Below are 13,727 nucleotides of genomic sequence, written 5' to 3'. Positions count from 1 at the left end.
AGTTGCTTCTCTCTAAAAGGAGTGCAATATAAAATAAGTAAATAAAATCCCATCTGTTTTATCTGCCATTTTAAGTCAGATTGCTACGTTGCTTTTAACACACAAGTATGATTTGTTGTAAGCTTCCCTTAGCAAAATCATGAGCTTCCTTTCACATCGTGTTGGAGGCACATCAGGTTTACTTAATTGCCAAATTAACAATTATTGGATAAACCACCTGTGTTTAAATTATTTGGATTGGTGTTTAGTACTTTCAAGAACACGAAAATCAGTGATGGTGATGGAATGATAACTTCTGCTTACGCAGGGGTTGTCGTCTTCAGACAACCTGATGTATTCCTGAAGCATTTTGCATTTTTACATGAGCAACCAAACGTCTCCCTTGTATAGATGATGGCTGTTATTGCGTGAAGCAATACTGGGAGAGTGACAGGTTTTTTTTCTTGGTGTTTTGGTGGACCTGGAGTCTTAAGAAATGCCATTTGCTTTTTCACTGCTCCCAGAGAGCCAATGGGAAGCCTCAATTCCTAAGGAATTACGTCTCAACACAGCAAATTTCATGATATTTGCTTTTTCTGGTTTTGTGCGAAATGCTCCCGTGATCCTCCTGGGGTTCAGTCCTCAGATTTCAAGAGTCTGAACTCCAGGCTTAAATATAAACCTGAGGCATCATGAGAAAACATACACTGAGCAAGAGCATGAGAAAAAAAGGATACCTGAGACATAACAAAAGCCTTACGCTGTGGTTGTTGCTATGATACTACTCGCCTCCAAGTTTTGTTATCTTTTGTAAGATACTGCAGGGGAGTGAAAAATGCCTGAAAAATTGTCTGCTAATTCATGTCTTTTTAGAAGAGAATTTATTAAGTAGTTTGTATGTTTTCTCTGATCAGTGAACCCATAGATAATGTTCATAAAATACCTTGGAACTACTTCAGTAGCAAAGTTAAAGAGATTTCGATATATAGATGTGAGGATTATACTGTTTAAATTGCAATAATTCCTGTAATTTGTATTAGGTCATTTCTGTTAGAACAGTCTTTGGATATAAATTCTTATGCCTTTTAGTGAAAAGTAAGATCTAATTATTTCCATTAGCAGTTGTTTTCATGGCAGGAGATGTGAAAGATCCTTGAAATCGGTTCTGACTGGAAAACAGCACAGGATGCAAGGTGACTAAAATGGACCCAGAAGGGGCAAGTTTAAATCCTAAAGCCGGCTAAAGAAAAAGGTCACATCTTAGCACGACACTGAAATATTCTTGTCACCTCATTAAGCGCAGTTTATGATAATACTTAGAAGTCAAAGCTGTTCCAGCTGAAGTTAAGGAACAAGAGCAGCAAGAAAAAGGATTTCAAAGGGGCAAGCTGTTTCCACAGGGTTGCCATCTGAAAAAACCTCAAAGGCACTCGTGTGCAGTGTGTGTGTGTTTGACTTTATGTCTCGGTGCTGTGAAGCTTCACCCCCTCGTCAATGAGAGCTGACGTCAGCGCACTAATTGGCTGCTCCTGTGCGTAGGTGCCCCGCCATGCCCACGGCCGCCGACGTGGTGAACGCTCTGGATCAACAGGCGCTTGCCTCCATCCTCAGGGCCTACGGGGAGGAGAGGCACGCCAAGAAAATCGCCTCAGCCATCGTCCAGGCGCGCAGCGTGTACCCCATCACCAGGACGCAGCAGCTCGCAGGCATCGTGGCAGGTACCCCTCGTTAATTCTTTGTGGCGGAAAAAAAAAAAAAATTAATCCCCCAGGTCCCAGAGGGATCTATTTGTACTTGAAATCGTGCGGGATCTAATCCTGCCTGTTCTGCTCTGATGTCAGCTCCCTCTTTCTTTTTTTTTAATTTTTTTTATTTTTTTTTTATTTTTTTTTATTGTAGTTGGACAATTAGTTTAATAATAGATTTTACACGAAGCGATTTGTCATTTTGCCAGCGGAGTTGAACCACAGAATGACAGCAGCCTGGGGTATTCTTGATCCTGGCTGTTGAGAAACCCTCAAATATCGGATGTGTCACACCTGTTTCAGCTATAAATTTCTGCATTTTAATATTTCGAGGGGAGGTACCAAGGCAGTTCCCAATTATGAGTGAAATCAAGCGATTTCTGTCTATTTAAAGGATCAGAACGCACAAAGCAAGGCAATACATGGCTTGCTTCACCTTGTGCATGCCAACTAGATCAGCCTGGAGCGACTATTGAAACACTCCATCTTACTTGCTCCTCACTGTAAACAATTTGAACAAAATGCAGTTAGGCAGGAACTGTGCTTGCATCAAGAACCCTCACGTTTGTGTTCTCAAGTGAAAATTTTTGAGGAAAAATATAAGGCACAAATCCCGTTCATTAACGCTCCAATGGGTAATGTCAGGATGTTTTTATTTGTTCAACCAATTAATGAAAATTACTGGATCTCATCACAAACAAGTCTTAACTGCTGACTTTGAATGGAGACCTTCACAGTGACAATCCAAATTTAACATTTGCTAAAGAACAGTGTAAAATCTGAGTATCCGGAAGAGTCCTAAAAAATTTACTGTATTCTTAAAAATTAGTATTATTTAAACTGGAAGTTAAAGGCACTTACTTTTAATGACCAGCAAATTAAGAGGTTTGGATTTGTAGAAGTCAGGATACTTTAAAGAAATGTCCAGTCAACTGAGTCCCAAAGTTTAGCTGATATGATAAAAGGACCCAAGGACACCACTTGCTGTCGTAAGCTCCTGCTGTAAATACAGTAAATATAAGGAGCAAGCAATTTTTAAAAAAATGAAAGAGATAAAACACTATGAGTCTTTTATAAAACTTACATTTTTAATATCATCATTATCAACATCATAAAATAATAATTTCAGGCTCTATCATACGTACCTCAAGCTTTTTGAAAAGCCCTTGATTAAGACAGCGTGCCACTATTGAGGTTGAAGCAACCACATCACTGTGTTATAGATGTTGTATGTTGTAAACAAGCAACTCAGTAACTTCTGAAACTAGTGGATATAAAAGACAGTGATTGAAGGTCCCTTCATGTTTAATGTGCTGCATGTGAGTCATCACTTAATGGTCACTTTCTGTGACAATGAGAGGGATTTTTTTGTTCTCATTTTAAATTCTCTGCTATATTTGAAGAGCTTCCTGATACATTAGTCATGTGTGCATCGGGGAGTGTACATGCCAGAAACAATGAATCCAGCACACATCTGCCAAGGCAATAAATGTATATGCTTTGTCTGCCTTTTTTGTGGAGTATGGAAGTTGTTATAGTAATTTTAGGGCTGTTACACTGATCCCTGTTTGCATAGAACTTCTTCCAATTTTAGTTTGGTTCATCCATAGAAGGAGAACAGTGGTGGTTGTAGCTGGTTTTGAACTGATTACACCTTAACAAAATTTTTGGTAACTGTAATGCATTTTGAGTCATTTCATCTATCATCCATATATATTCTTATGTGAAATTATAACAGTTCAGTTATTGACATAAAAAAGAGCTAAAGTGCCAGAGACCCCAGCTACAAGAACCTCTTCGTGGCAAAGCCCAAAATAATCCTGACTAATTCAGGCCTTTACCAGAATAAAATCTGTGACCTATTAGTTAAATGTCATGTCCTTTAAAAAAATAAAATATTAATTAGAATAATAAAATCTTGCATTTTAGATTTTGCAGATTCTTTACGAGCCTGATTGTCTTCCAGAGCAGGGTCATTATTTTTGCCTACATAGGAACCAGAAAACAAGCAAAAAATCTATCCAGTGAAGCTGGCTATTTATTTCTTTTTCTCTGCTGATGTCAGAATCTGACATTTATGTTTTGTCCATATTTCTTTCACATGTTTTTGATTGCTGTGGCTTCAGATTCTCTAGAGCTCTCGAGTTTCATCTTGAGGTCCAGCTAATAACCAGAATCACAGTGAATCTAGATTAGGACTAATCTGAAATTGCAAAATTTAATGTTTTTTTCATAGAATTCTAGACTTTTGTGGTCTTTCCTTCCAGCCCCCAGAAGGTTAGAATATGTATTGTTGTTGCTAATTGATTGGGAGATAAAAGTGAAGGATGTAATTAAAAAAAAAAAAAAAAAAAAAAAAAAAAAAAAAAAAAAAAAAAAAAAAAAACCACAAAAAAACCCCCAGCCATACCAAACAGTTGCACAACATTCACAGAGCAATCAGATAATTCAAAAGTTTGCATTAGCAAGAGTTCTATTTTTAAGGTATAGCTTTGAAAAATATATAAATAGATTTGTGTGTCAAGATTGACCACAGCAATTTGGGGCTAACGCAGGTATCCAAGTGATTTCTCGCTCTCCTTTTTTTTTTCAATTCAAGAAAGTAATTCTTTCTATATCTTGATGCAGCACCTGAAAATTCTCTCTCTATCTACATCCTATGCCAGTGCATAAGGACCTGAAACAATTAATTAAAAATTTGGCTTCTTTTTTTTATTTATTTATTTTTTTATTTTTTTAAATGTTGCCCAAAAGGCTGCTGATCCATTTAAATAAGATCTCTGCCAGCTGTGGAGCCTGCAGTTCACACGTGAGAGAGGAGGAGTTTCCTGTTCAGTCATGTGAGCAGCATCTCTCCCGCAGCACAGTCGAGCTCCGCTCGCTGTTTGTAATTTCCACGAAGCCACCTGCAGTGCTGAACACTCTGTAAATGCTGAAGATCAGGAGTTCTCCCCCCGAAGGGCGGCGAATCGATGTGTGGAAGTTGATTATGAAGGGCTTGCTGAGGTCTTCTCTTGTACCTCACTGGGTTATTTGAAAACAACAGGTTTAACTCCCTGTGCAGAAAAAAACTTTAAAGAAAAAAAGCAGTTTTAGGGTGTAATTTTGATGTGCTTTTTCTGTACAGCTGATGATCTGTTTCGATTTCTTTTCGGTAAGCAATATACCTTGTTAGCTGTCAATTTTTGTCCAAAATTTAATTTTTCTGAGCATTATTTAGGTGCATAATCTATCAGAAGATCATTTTGAGATCATGTCATCGTTTGGCCTTAGCTCGAAAGGAATCCACGACGAGATAGTAAACAAATTCGAAAAGTTTAAAAAGAACTTAAATGTTTAAAGTCAATCTCATTCAGGCTGGTTCACATTTATAGACTTTAATTATCGGTTTGGAACGTGTAATGCTGCCTGAATTTCAGATGGGTGAGAATTAACACTGTACTGAGGGAGCCCAGACAAAAGGACGTTGGTTGCGTCACAGAAACTTATTAAATGCAATGCTAATCCAGCAGACGAATTCCTGCAAACAGGTGCACGATCTGAATTAATTTTTAGACTCTCCCACTCTCATACACTCTGGGGGCTTTAATAGTTCATATTGACAGGCCCAGCACGTTGCTGATTTCATTCACAAGCTTTTAAAATTTCAATGCATTTCAGCGTGTGAATCTATTAGATTTTTAAAAAGTGTAAGTATCATCGGGGCATCCTAAAACTAAAAATTATAATTTCTCTCACTGGGATTTCAAGCCAGTCATCTAGCCAGAAGCATGGTGTTTTTATGAATGAAATTCATTTTACAAGCTTCCCATACAGATTTTTTTTGTGTGTGTGTTTTTGTACATTGTACAGCCAGTTACCAGGAAGGATTTTCTTTTAGTGTCTCGGTGATTGGAGGGGGCTGGATGACAGATATTATGCCTTAGCAGAAAGCACAGATAGGGGCTTTTTTTGACTATACCAGAGGAGTAAAAGTGAGAGGAAGATTTTTCACCCGTGGAACATAGATCAAAATCTACTGCCTTTACTAAAAAGATGAAGGCCACAGTGACAGGAACAACTACCACAGGTTACATTTATTAGTTAATCCCAGTCTCTGACGACAGACCAGCAAGTCTTTGAACTTGTAAATAGTTTGATTTTGTTTTTAGCTTGAGGGATTTTTTTGCACAAAGCTGCAAAGTGACTGCATTTCTTTACCGATTTCCCGAATATGACCTGCAGTCACAGATATGACCTGCAGTGCTCTTGGTGCAGGTTCAGCTGAGGCATGTAAGGTTGTGGGATACCACCAAGTGGTCTGTCCATCAAATCTGCGTCTCTCCAGTTTAGAGACAAGGATGTCGTAGATCTTCACATGACTCTTGTTTTCCAGGTGAGTAAAAGATGCTTTGCTGACATAGGAGGTAAAACTCTCAGTGTTTGACTAAAGTTCCTGAGAGATTGACTGTGGAAATATTAAACAGAGGATCTCATTCTGGGTTTCCATTTTTGTGGTTAGGTCCCAGTCAAGAAGCACTGTCAGTTCTGTACCTAAATGACATGCTGTTCTCTTGTGGGTTAGCTCCATTTTTATCTGTGATGCTTTTGGAAGCTAAAATACTCTTAGAATATCAGAAATGGATCATCCCCAGAAAACCAGCAGTATTTTTAGAAAATACTTAAGACTGCTAAAATATGGTGGTTAGAAATTCTGGATCTGCTTTGAGAGGTGAACACCAGCTCTGGGTGGTATCAGTCCAAAACTGAATGTATAAAACTGATGCTCTTCAAGTCACAGCGCTTTTTTGTTGAAGTTAAAACTGGTTTTGTAGGCTGAACATGGCAGGAGTGGTCTTTTTAACCTTGCTGTTCCATGTGGTAATTGTTCAGGGGGTCTGAGCAGTGTTTGTAGTTGTTATTTGACCCTTTAAAGAAAGTTGTGTCTATTTTGCTTAGCGCAGCGTTCCTTTATGTTATGCATTAAGAAAGAGTTTTCATCACACACAACTGACAGTCAGTGGATGTTTTAAGGGTTCCATTTTCAAAGAACCCATTTACAGGTTTGTAAAGAAATATGAAAGCAGACACTGAGTGTTAGTGCAAGCTTGGTGTCAGTTGGTTTCTCGGGACACCTTACTCTCTGTGATTTTGAGTTCTCTTGTCAAAATGGGCTTTGTGGGCTACAAGGAGAGTATATATTCATTTTGTGATTTATAGTAAATATAGAAGGTTATGTTCTCAAAGACAGAAATTATATTAACTAGCTAGTGCAGCTTTTCCAGAGTTTGTAAATGATGGAGAAGCCCATCTCCCACAGGTGACATCTATTTACTCTGTTTTGTGAAACAGTTTAAAGTCACAAATTCCCATGCAGTAGGATGTTGGGAGGAGTTGAGCCTTGTTGCCACTTTCTGTCTCAAAGGATTCAGACTATAAGAGCTGGAAGCAGCCACAGCTACATTTCAGTGAATTTAGGACCTGTTAGCATTGAAGTCAGATGAGGCTGGGAATGTAGTTGGGAAAATCAAGTATGCAGAAACATATCTTAGATACATTGCCTGCATGATAACAACTTTGTTAATGATTGAACTTTTAAATCCCATTATTATCCTGTCCCTTTGCTGAGCACTAAGATCACTTGTGTGCTTGTGATACCAAATGCTTGTGCCTTCTGACATCACTAAAACCTTACCTTTAAAACCAAATAAATTAAACTAAAACTAATAAATTACTTTGTGCCAACATATTGGATTAGGATATCTCTATTAATTTTTTTCGATCACCTGTGTAAATGTGAATTTAGACAACTAGTAGACACCATGTAGAATATCAATTACTTGATTATGAACTGCATTTTCTTGCTTCTCTATGTTGTAGCTTGGCACTGACATGAAATTTAATACATATATATACCAGCTGTATTGCCTTGTCTTTAATGGGCCCTTTTGTTTGGAAAAATAATTCTTTCACTTTTGTACTAGCATTGTTCATTCAGTTTATCAGACTCCTGGGCTCACTTACATAATAGATGATAAATTTACTCAGCTTTTGCAGGTCTTATAAGATCCTTGCACTTCACTCTCTCTGATCCATCAACTCAGGTTTCTCTAGCTATTTTCCTCTGCACTCATGTAATGAAAGTTCAAGCCTAAAATATATTGAATAGTGGTATATTAAAGTTTCTATTAAAATTTCAGTCTCTACAAGAGACTTGTTTAACTCATAAGAGTTTTGGGGAAAGGAAGACGGAGTTTTGTGCATCTAATAAAAAAATATTTAATCTGGTGATTTTTCATCTGACAAATCCATACCTTGTTGACACATTCTGCTCAATAGGCATGTGAAAATGCAACAGTGTCAGCTGCATTTGCTAAAGTTCTCAAGGTATTTTTGTGAACATTTGAAGAAACACAGGAGTAGTGGTCAATAATTATTATTCCCAAGCAAGGATACCTCTTATAAGCTTTAGGTAATTCATTATCACCAGGTAGACATTGTCTTCACTTATCTCTGCTGTGAAGAAATGCATGATTATCTAGAAGGCAACAGTTAAAATTGAGTCCATCGTGTATTAATTTTTCTTTTCCTTAAAAGCGTGACACAACCACAAATACTGAACTGACATTGATTGCACTGAGCTGTAAGGGGAGACTTACTTAACCCATCTTGTTTTTTTTCTTGCTTATCTTAGTTTCAGCCAGGTTGTGACTGCATTTGGAGAGGCAACTTCTATAAAAGATTATAGGGAAAAAAACCCCAACACTTTAACATAAGCCAGCATATTTTAATGGGGTTTGCATTCAGAGATGTGAATTCTAAGTAGAAAACAAATGCATATCACAAAGAAGGGAGCTCACTGCTGCTCAGAGTTCTGTTTAAAGTGTGCTTTTGTTTCGAGTCATCATGCATGAGTGGATTAATGTCAAGTGCATTAATGCCAAGATGTAGAAATAATATAGATACTAACATCTACCTTTTAAAATTTATGGCAGGTGCTTTTCCACCATCAGCACTGTATGCACGGAAGGATTTGCTTCAGAGACCCGCCCATGTTGCCACCAAAACTTTCCAAGGCCTGCGAATATTTGTCAATGATGAGCTCCATGAGCTCTTCACAGGACTGAAGACAGCTGAGAAGTTTCTAAAACCTGGAGGCCGCCTTGTAGCCCTCTCCTTTCATTCGCTGGAAGATCGGATTATCAAACGTTTTTTTCATGGGATAGACATGGCAGAAAAGCACAATCTTAGCTCGAGGCAGAAGATAAGACAGGGTCTGAAAAACCCCTCCAAAAAAGAGGATACACAAGAATCTCCCCATGGAAAATCCAACTCCAAGTGGATTCTTATACAGAAAAAAGTTCTCACACCCCAGTCCAAGGATATTGAAACAAACCCAAGAGGAAGGTCGGCCAAGCTAAGAGCTGCCATTAAAGTCTAAAACAAAACATATGATTAGATAATTGTATAATTTCCTTTAATTTTGTTTTCTAGAAGGCTACCTGGACAGGTAGTATCAAACTGAAAAAATAAAATGAAGGCTGTCAGAAAACATTTCTTTCGTACCTTTGTGTTCTTTTTAATCGGGATGTAGTACAGAGCATCAAAACACAAAATAAATGGATATAAGTGGATGTCACTAATTAGAGAAAAAATAAACATATTTTTTTAAAAAAGCATCAAACATGAAGTTTGTAAAAATTTTAGGTTGGATGTATTTGTAGTATTCCCTTTAGATTATATTCAGACCCCCAGCATTAACTGTCTAAATTCAGTAGCTGATTGAGACAGACACATTTTTGTGGGGGTGGGTTTCTCACACCTAATTCAGATGTCTGGTTCAGTCTAGGGCAAGCTTAAAGTAAGCTGAGAATTCATGATATATGTGTCTCTGTATCCTAACTGACTTGTTGCATGAATGCCTATGGGACAGGAGCTAGTTCTGAAATAAAGTGATATCAAGATGCCATTTTCCATCCAGGAATTTGTAAATGGGCTTTCCTGAGTGATCACCTGGTTGTTTAATGATTAAAGAGTTCTAAATAACAAATTTATCTTGGGGGAAAAAAAAAAAGATGCTTAGAAGACCACTGTTGGCACTTGGACACCACAATCAAGCAGCCAAATTTGACCATCTGAATTTCTTCCTGTAACCATTACTTCTGTGCGTAGATCCAGTACAACTTTTGGGTGCTGATAGAATTATAACTAACTTATCAAAAAAAGGGGGGTTATTGTGGGTCTTATGAAGTATTCTTCTTTGCTGTTGATCATTTATTAAGAAGTTCTGCTTAGGTAAGTATTGAATTATCTTAGCAAAGGCTCACTCTTAACGCCAGCTTTCAACTTGGGTGCTATACTAGGCAGTAGAACATGTAACATAATTTCTTTTTTAGTAAGTTAATACAGATTAAATTTAGCTTTGGGTTTATATTTTCTTATAATACCATTGGTTTGCTAGTTTTATATGCTAAAAATTAAAAGGAAAACAGTACATGTTTCAAATTCTTTGACCTCTGACTTCTTCAGGAAAACGTCTTAATTTGAATAATCAAATTGGTACCAGGATTTCATTTGTGGTGAGTCTGAAACTTGGTTGGTAGAATAAGAAAGTGCAATTTCTGACTCAGCTAAATGGCTACTACACTAGCTTCTGAAAGATAACTGACTGGATCATTTTGGACTTGAGTTTCGTCAAGCATCCTCTTTATGTCGGTGTAAATTGTTACTTTACGGGAGTTTTTTTGGGTCAGATTGACACAAACAAGTTGAAATTTAGGTTCACTGTCTGTGATATGCAATATATTGAAATAGCTGAGTACTGTTTAATTCCTTGTTAAAGCCAAGTCATATAATGTATGGTAGAGCTGATAACACCTATCACTAATCTGAAATAGAAGTTGAATGATGATGGGCGTTTCATACCCTCCTGAAATTTCAATATTTTCCCACTGGTTTCATTATACATGCTATTAAATATTAAATACAACATTCCACTTCAAATAATATTACTTACTGTTGTCATCTTTGAGACAACAGCCCGTACCCTAAATAGACATTTTTTTTTCATCCAAACATTAAATATAAATAGCTAACGTTATTTTTAGTTGAGATTTCATACTGAGGTGTGTTTCAATTGCAGATTTGAAAAATTGTGCCTCCAACACAGGCTAAGAAAAGTTGTAGTGCTGTGCTGTGCGTTGTTCAGGAACACACTTTGGGACAAAGACCATCCAGCTCCTCTCAGCTTTTTCTTACCTTCAGCTTCAGTGAAATGTTACTAAAACTAAACAGTTTTTTTTCCCATAATAAAAATTATAATAAATAAATTAATTATAATAAATAAATAATTATGAAAGAGGTGGTGGGGAAAAAAAAAGCTGGTGGAAAATTACTCTTGCTGGAAACCAAATCGTGCTCTCAAGGCACAGGTGGTGTATAAGAAAGGTAAGAACCAGCTATAAGACTATTTGTATGCATTGTAAACATACTTTCTATTTAAATTACTAGACAGGGGGATTTAATTAGTTAATCCAAGTGAAGTAAAAGGTTGATATACTGTCAGAAGTAATCGCCTGGTAAAAAGATTTGCATAGAATAATTATTTGAAAATTACGCACATTCGTCCTGTAAATAAAGTATTTATGGTAAAAATAAAGTACTTTTTTTAAAACATAATTTTACAGTTTGGGCACAATTGTCTGCATTTATAGCCCATGAGGACCTAGAGACAATTATTACTTCCCTATTGCTTCCTAAAGAAAAATTATGTTTCATTGTTTCAGAGTGCAAGTAATATAAGGAATTAATATCTCTTTCAGTTTTGGTTTGTTGTTGTGTTGGTTTTTTTTTTTTTAGACTCTTACAGTTGAGTGTTTTATCAACAGTCTTTTATGGGCACAGCTGCTGAGATTGGCACTTGACTTGAAAGAAAAAAAAAAAAATCCCAGTCTGAACCATCAGTGTTTGTAAAGATGCGTGGAGGTATTTAATGTGTGGAGGTATTTATTTGATAGATGGAAGCTGGAAGGAGGGGATTCCTAACAGGGAAAATGCTGACTTCAGGGAACAGCAGGAGCAAGTGTGGCTCTTCTAGCAGCAAGTGTTGTGTCAGATGTTTTTGCATGCTGCTTTCTAGAGTAGCGTTTCTATGATTATAAATGATTCATGTAATTGCTCTAATGTTATTCTTTTTTTTTTTTTTTTTTTTTTTTTTTTTTTTTTTTTTTTTTTTTTTTTTTTTTTTTTTTTTTTTTTTTTTTTTTTTTTTTTTTTTTTTTTTTTTTTTTTTTTTTTTTTTTTTTTTTTTTTTTTTTTTTTTTTTTGTACTGGAGGAGACACGGTTTTAATTGGGTAGTTTATGCTCCTAAACAGTGTGAGCAGCACAGGGAGGGGAGCTCTGCCCTCAGGAAAGGTGATGTGCAGGGGTGGGATGATTTCAATAAGCAGCCTCAGACGCAGATTGTTGATGATTTGATTAAATTTTAAAATAACTTAGTTGTTTTAAATAATAATCGGCCGTGACTCACTGTTTTGAGTATCACTGTGCAAAAGCACTGGTGAAAAATGAGACAAATATGAGTAAACAAAGAAGTAATGAACTCATAAGTTAATTTATTGCTGCCCATCTTGCTTAACATCTTTACCTCCAGCAAGAGTAGGGAAGGGGTTCAGACCTGATTTTTCTTATGCCTCAAAATTTCTCCAGAAAAAGCTCTTCAGTAGGTTTAGGGCCATTTATGCCTGGATTAAAAACAGCATTCAGTGGAGAATGGGAGTCAGTCTTTATATCCATGCATTTATTTTTTCATAAAGCACTTGCTTAAAACTAATCTGGAAGTTAGAAAAGTATGAGATTATATTTATAAGTCTTTCAGAAATATAATCAAATGGGGGAGGCCTTTTTACACTGGAGTTATACTGGAATTAAAGCAGGCTTTTGTGGATTAATTAGGAGTGCAGTGCTACAGTGAATCTTTCAAATAATTTAAATTAATATAGAGCAACTTCTCACCCTCTTACCTTTCCCAGCCTCCATAGAAGATAGAAGAGAAAAATATGTTTTAATTAAAAGGTAAGAAATAAGCAGTAAAGTTGAGCAGTTAGGAAAGAAACATAATTTAAAGGCAAATATTTGTTCATGGGAAATCAAAGCTGAAAAAACAGAGCAAGTGGTCAGTTGCCTGAATCTCTCGCTGTGCCAACGTAGCTGTGTTTATAAAAACTAAAACTTTTTCATTGTACCTTTACCTTTAGGCAAATCAAATTCTCCCTGTTGCTTTTACAAGCCCGATTTGATTGATTGTAATGGTGAAAAAAACCGGGCAGGAGGGTTTTTTTCAATTTATTTGTATGGTTGCAAATTTAAAACCTGACAGCTTGTTTATAGGTGTCTTCTTTAAAGAGGAAAACTGGAGATACAGCTCCCTCTGTCTGTCCTGGGAGTACCTCTGCTCTGGTCTCTGGAGTGCACCTGCAAATCATCACAGGGACGAAGACACAAGATGAAATCATGTCAATAATTTGTTTTACAGGTCAGTAGTTTTTTTAAGTTAGGCTAACTGGGATTTTAAAAGAACACAGGAGAAATCGTGTTCCTGCCTGAAAATACTTCAATGAAGATGCCTAATTCAAAAGACAGAGAAACAAGCTTGCTCAAACATAAAATTTATTATTAGAGTAAAATATAGATGTATAAACATTCTAGCTATTCTTTAGTGCACATGCAGTTTAACAGACACAACAATGGCAAATACATTTCATGTTTCTGACCTCCATTTAAACAAAAAAAAAACCAAACCAAACCTCTGTGCTGGTGGAAAAATCTGCATAAACATTAGGGAATGTGACAGAAACTGGAATGAAAATAAATGACGATCTATAAATCACATCTGAAAGCTCACACGTGCTGGAATACCTGAGTAAAAACTTGGGGTTTAATGTACTCCACTGTCTCTTTATTTGCCACATCACTCTGAGCCTGTGGATGTGATTCTGCTAAAGAAAATGTAGGCTGTCTGTGGC

General features: G+C 36.6%; 1 protein-coding gene across 1 annotated transcript in view; it reads left to right on the top strand.

The window, feature by feature from the left end:
* METTL15 (methyltransferase like 15) overlaps positions 1-9,232 on the top strand; it is a 69,034-nt gene extending 59,802 nt beyond the window's left edge. Inside the window, exons 5-6 of the mRNA XM_027901363.1 lie at positions 1,519-1,697; positions 8,699-9,232. Coding sequence (XP_027757164.1) covers positions 1,519-1,697; positions 8,699-9,144 — 625 coding nt within the window. The 3' untranslated portion in view covers positions 9,145-9,232. The remainder of the gene's footprint in view (positions 1-1,518; positions 1,698-8,698) is intronic.
* Positions 9,233-13,727: the final 4,495 nt, after the last annotated feature.

This window comes from Empidonax traillii, unplaced genomic scaffold, assembly GCF_003031625.1.
Source record: "Empidonax traillii isolate 1590-97213 ecotype Southwest subspecies unplaced genomic scaffold, ASM303162v1 scaffold779:size455592, whole genome shotgun sequence".
Lineage (NCBI taxonomy): Eukaryota > Metazoa > Chordata > Aves > Passeriformes > Tyrannidae > Empidonax > Empidonax traillii.
This window is presented reverse-complemented; position numbering and strand designations above follow the sequence as displayed.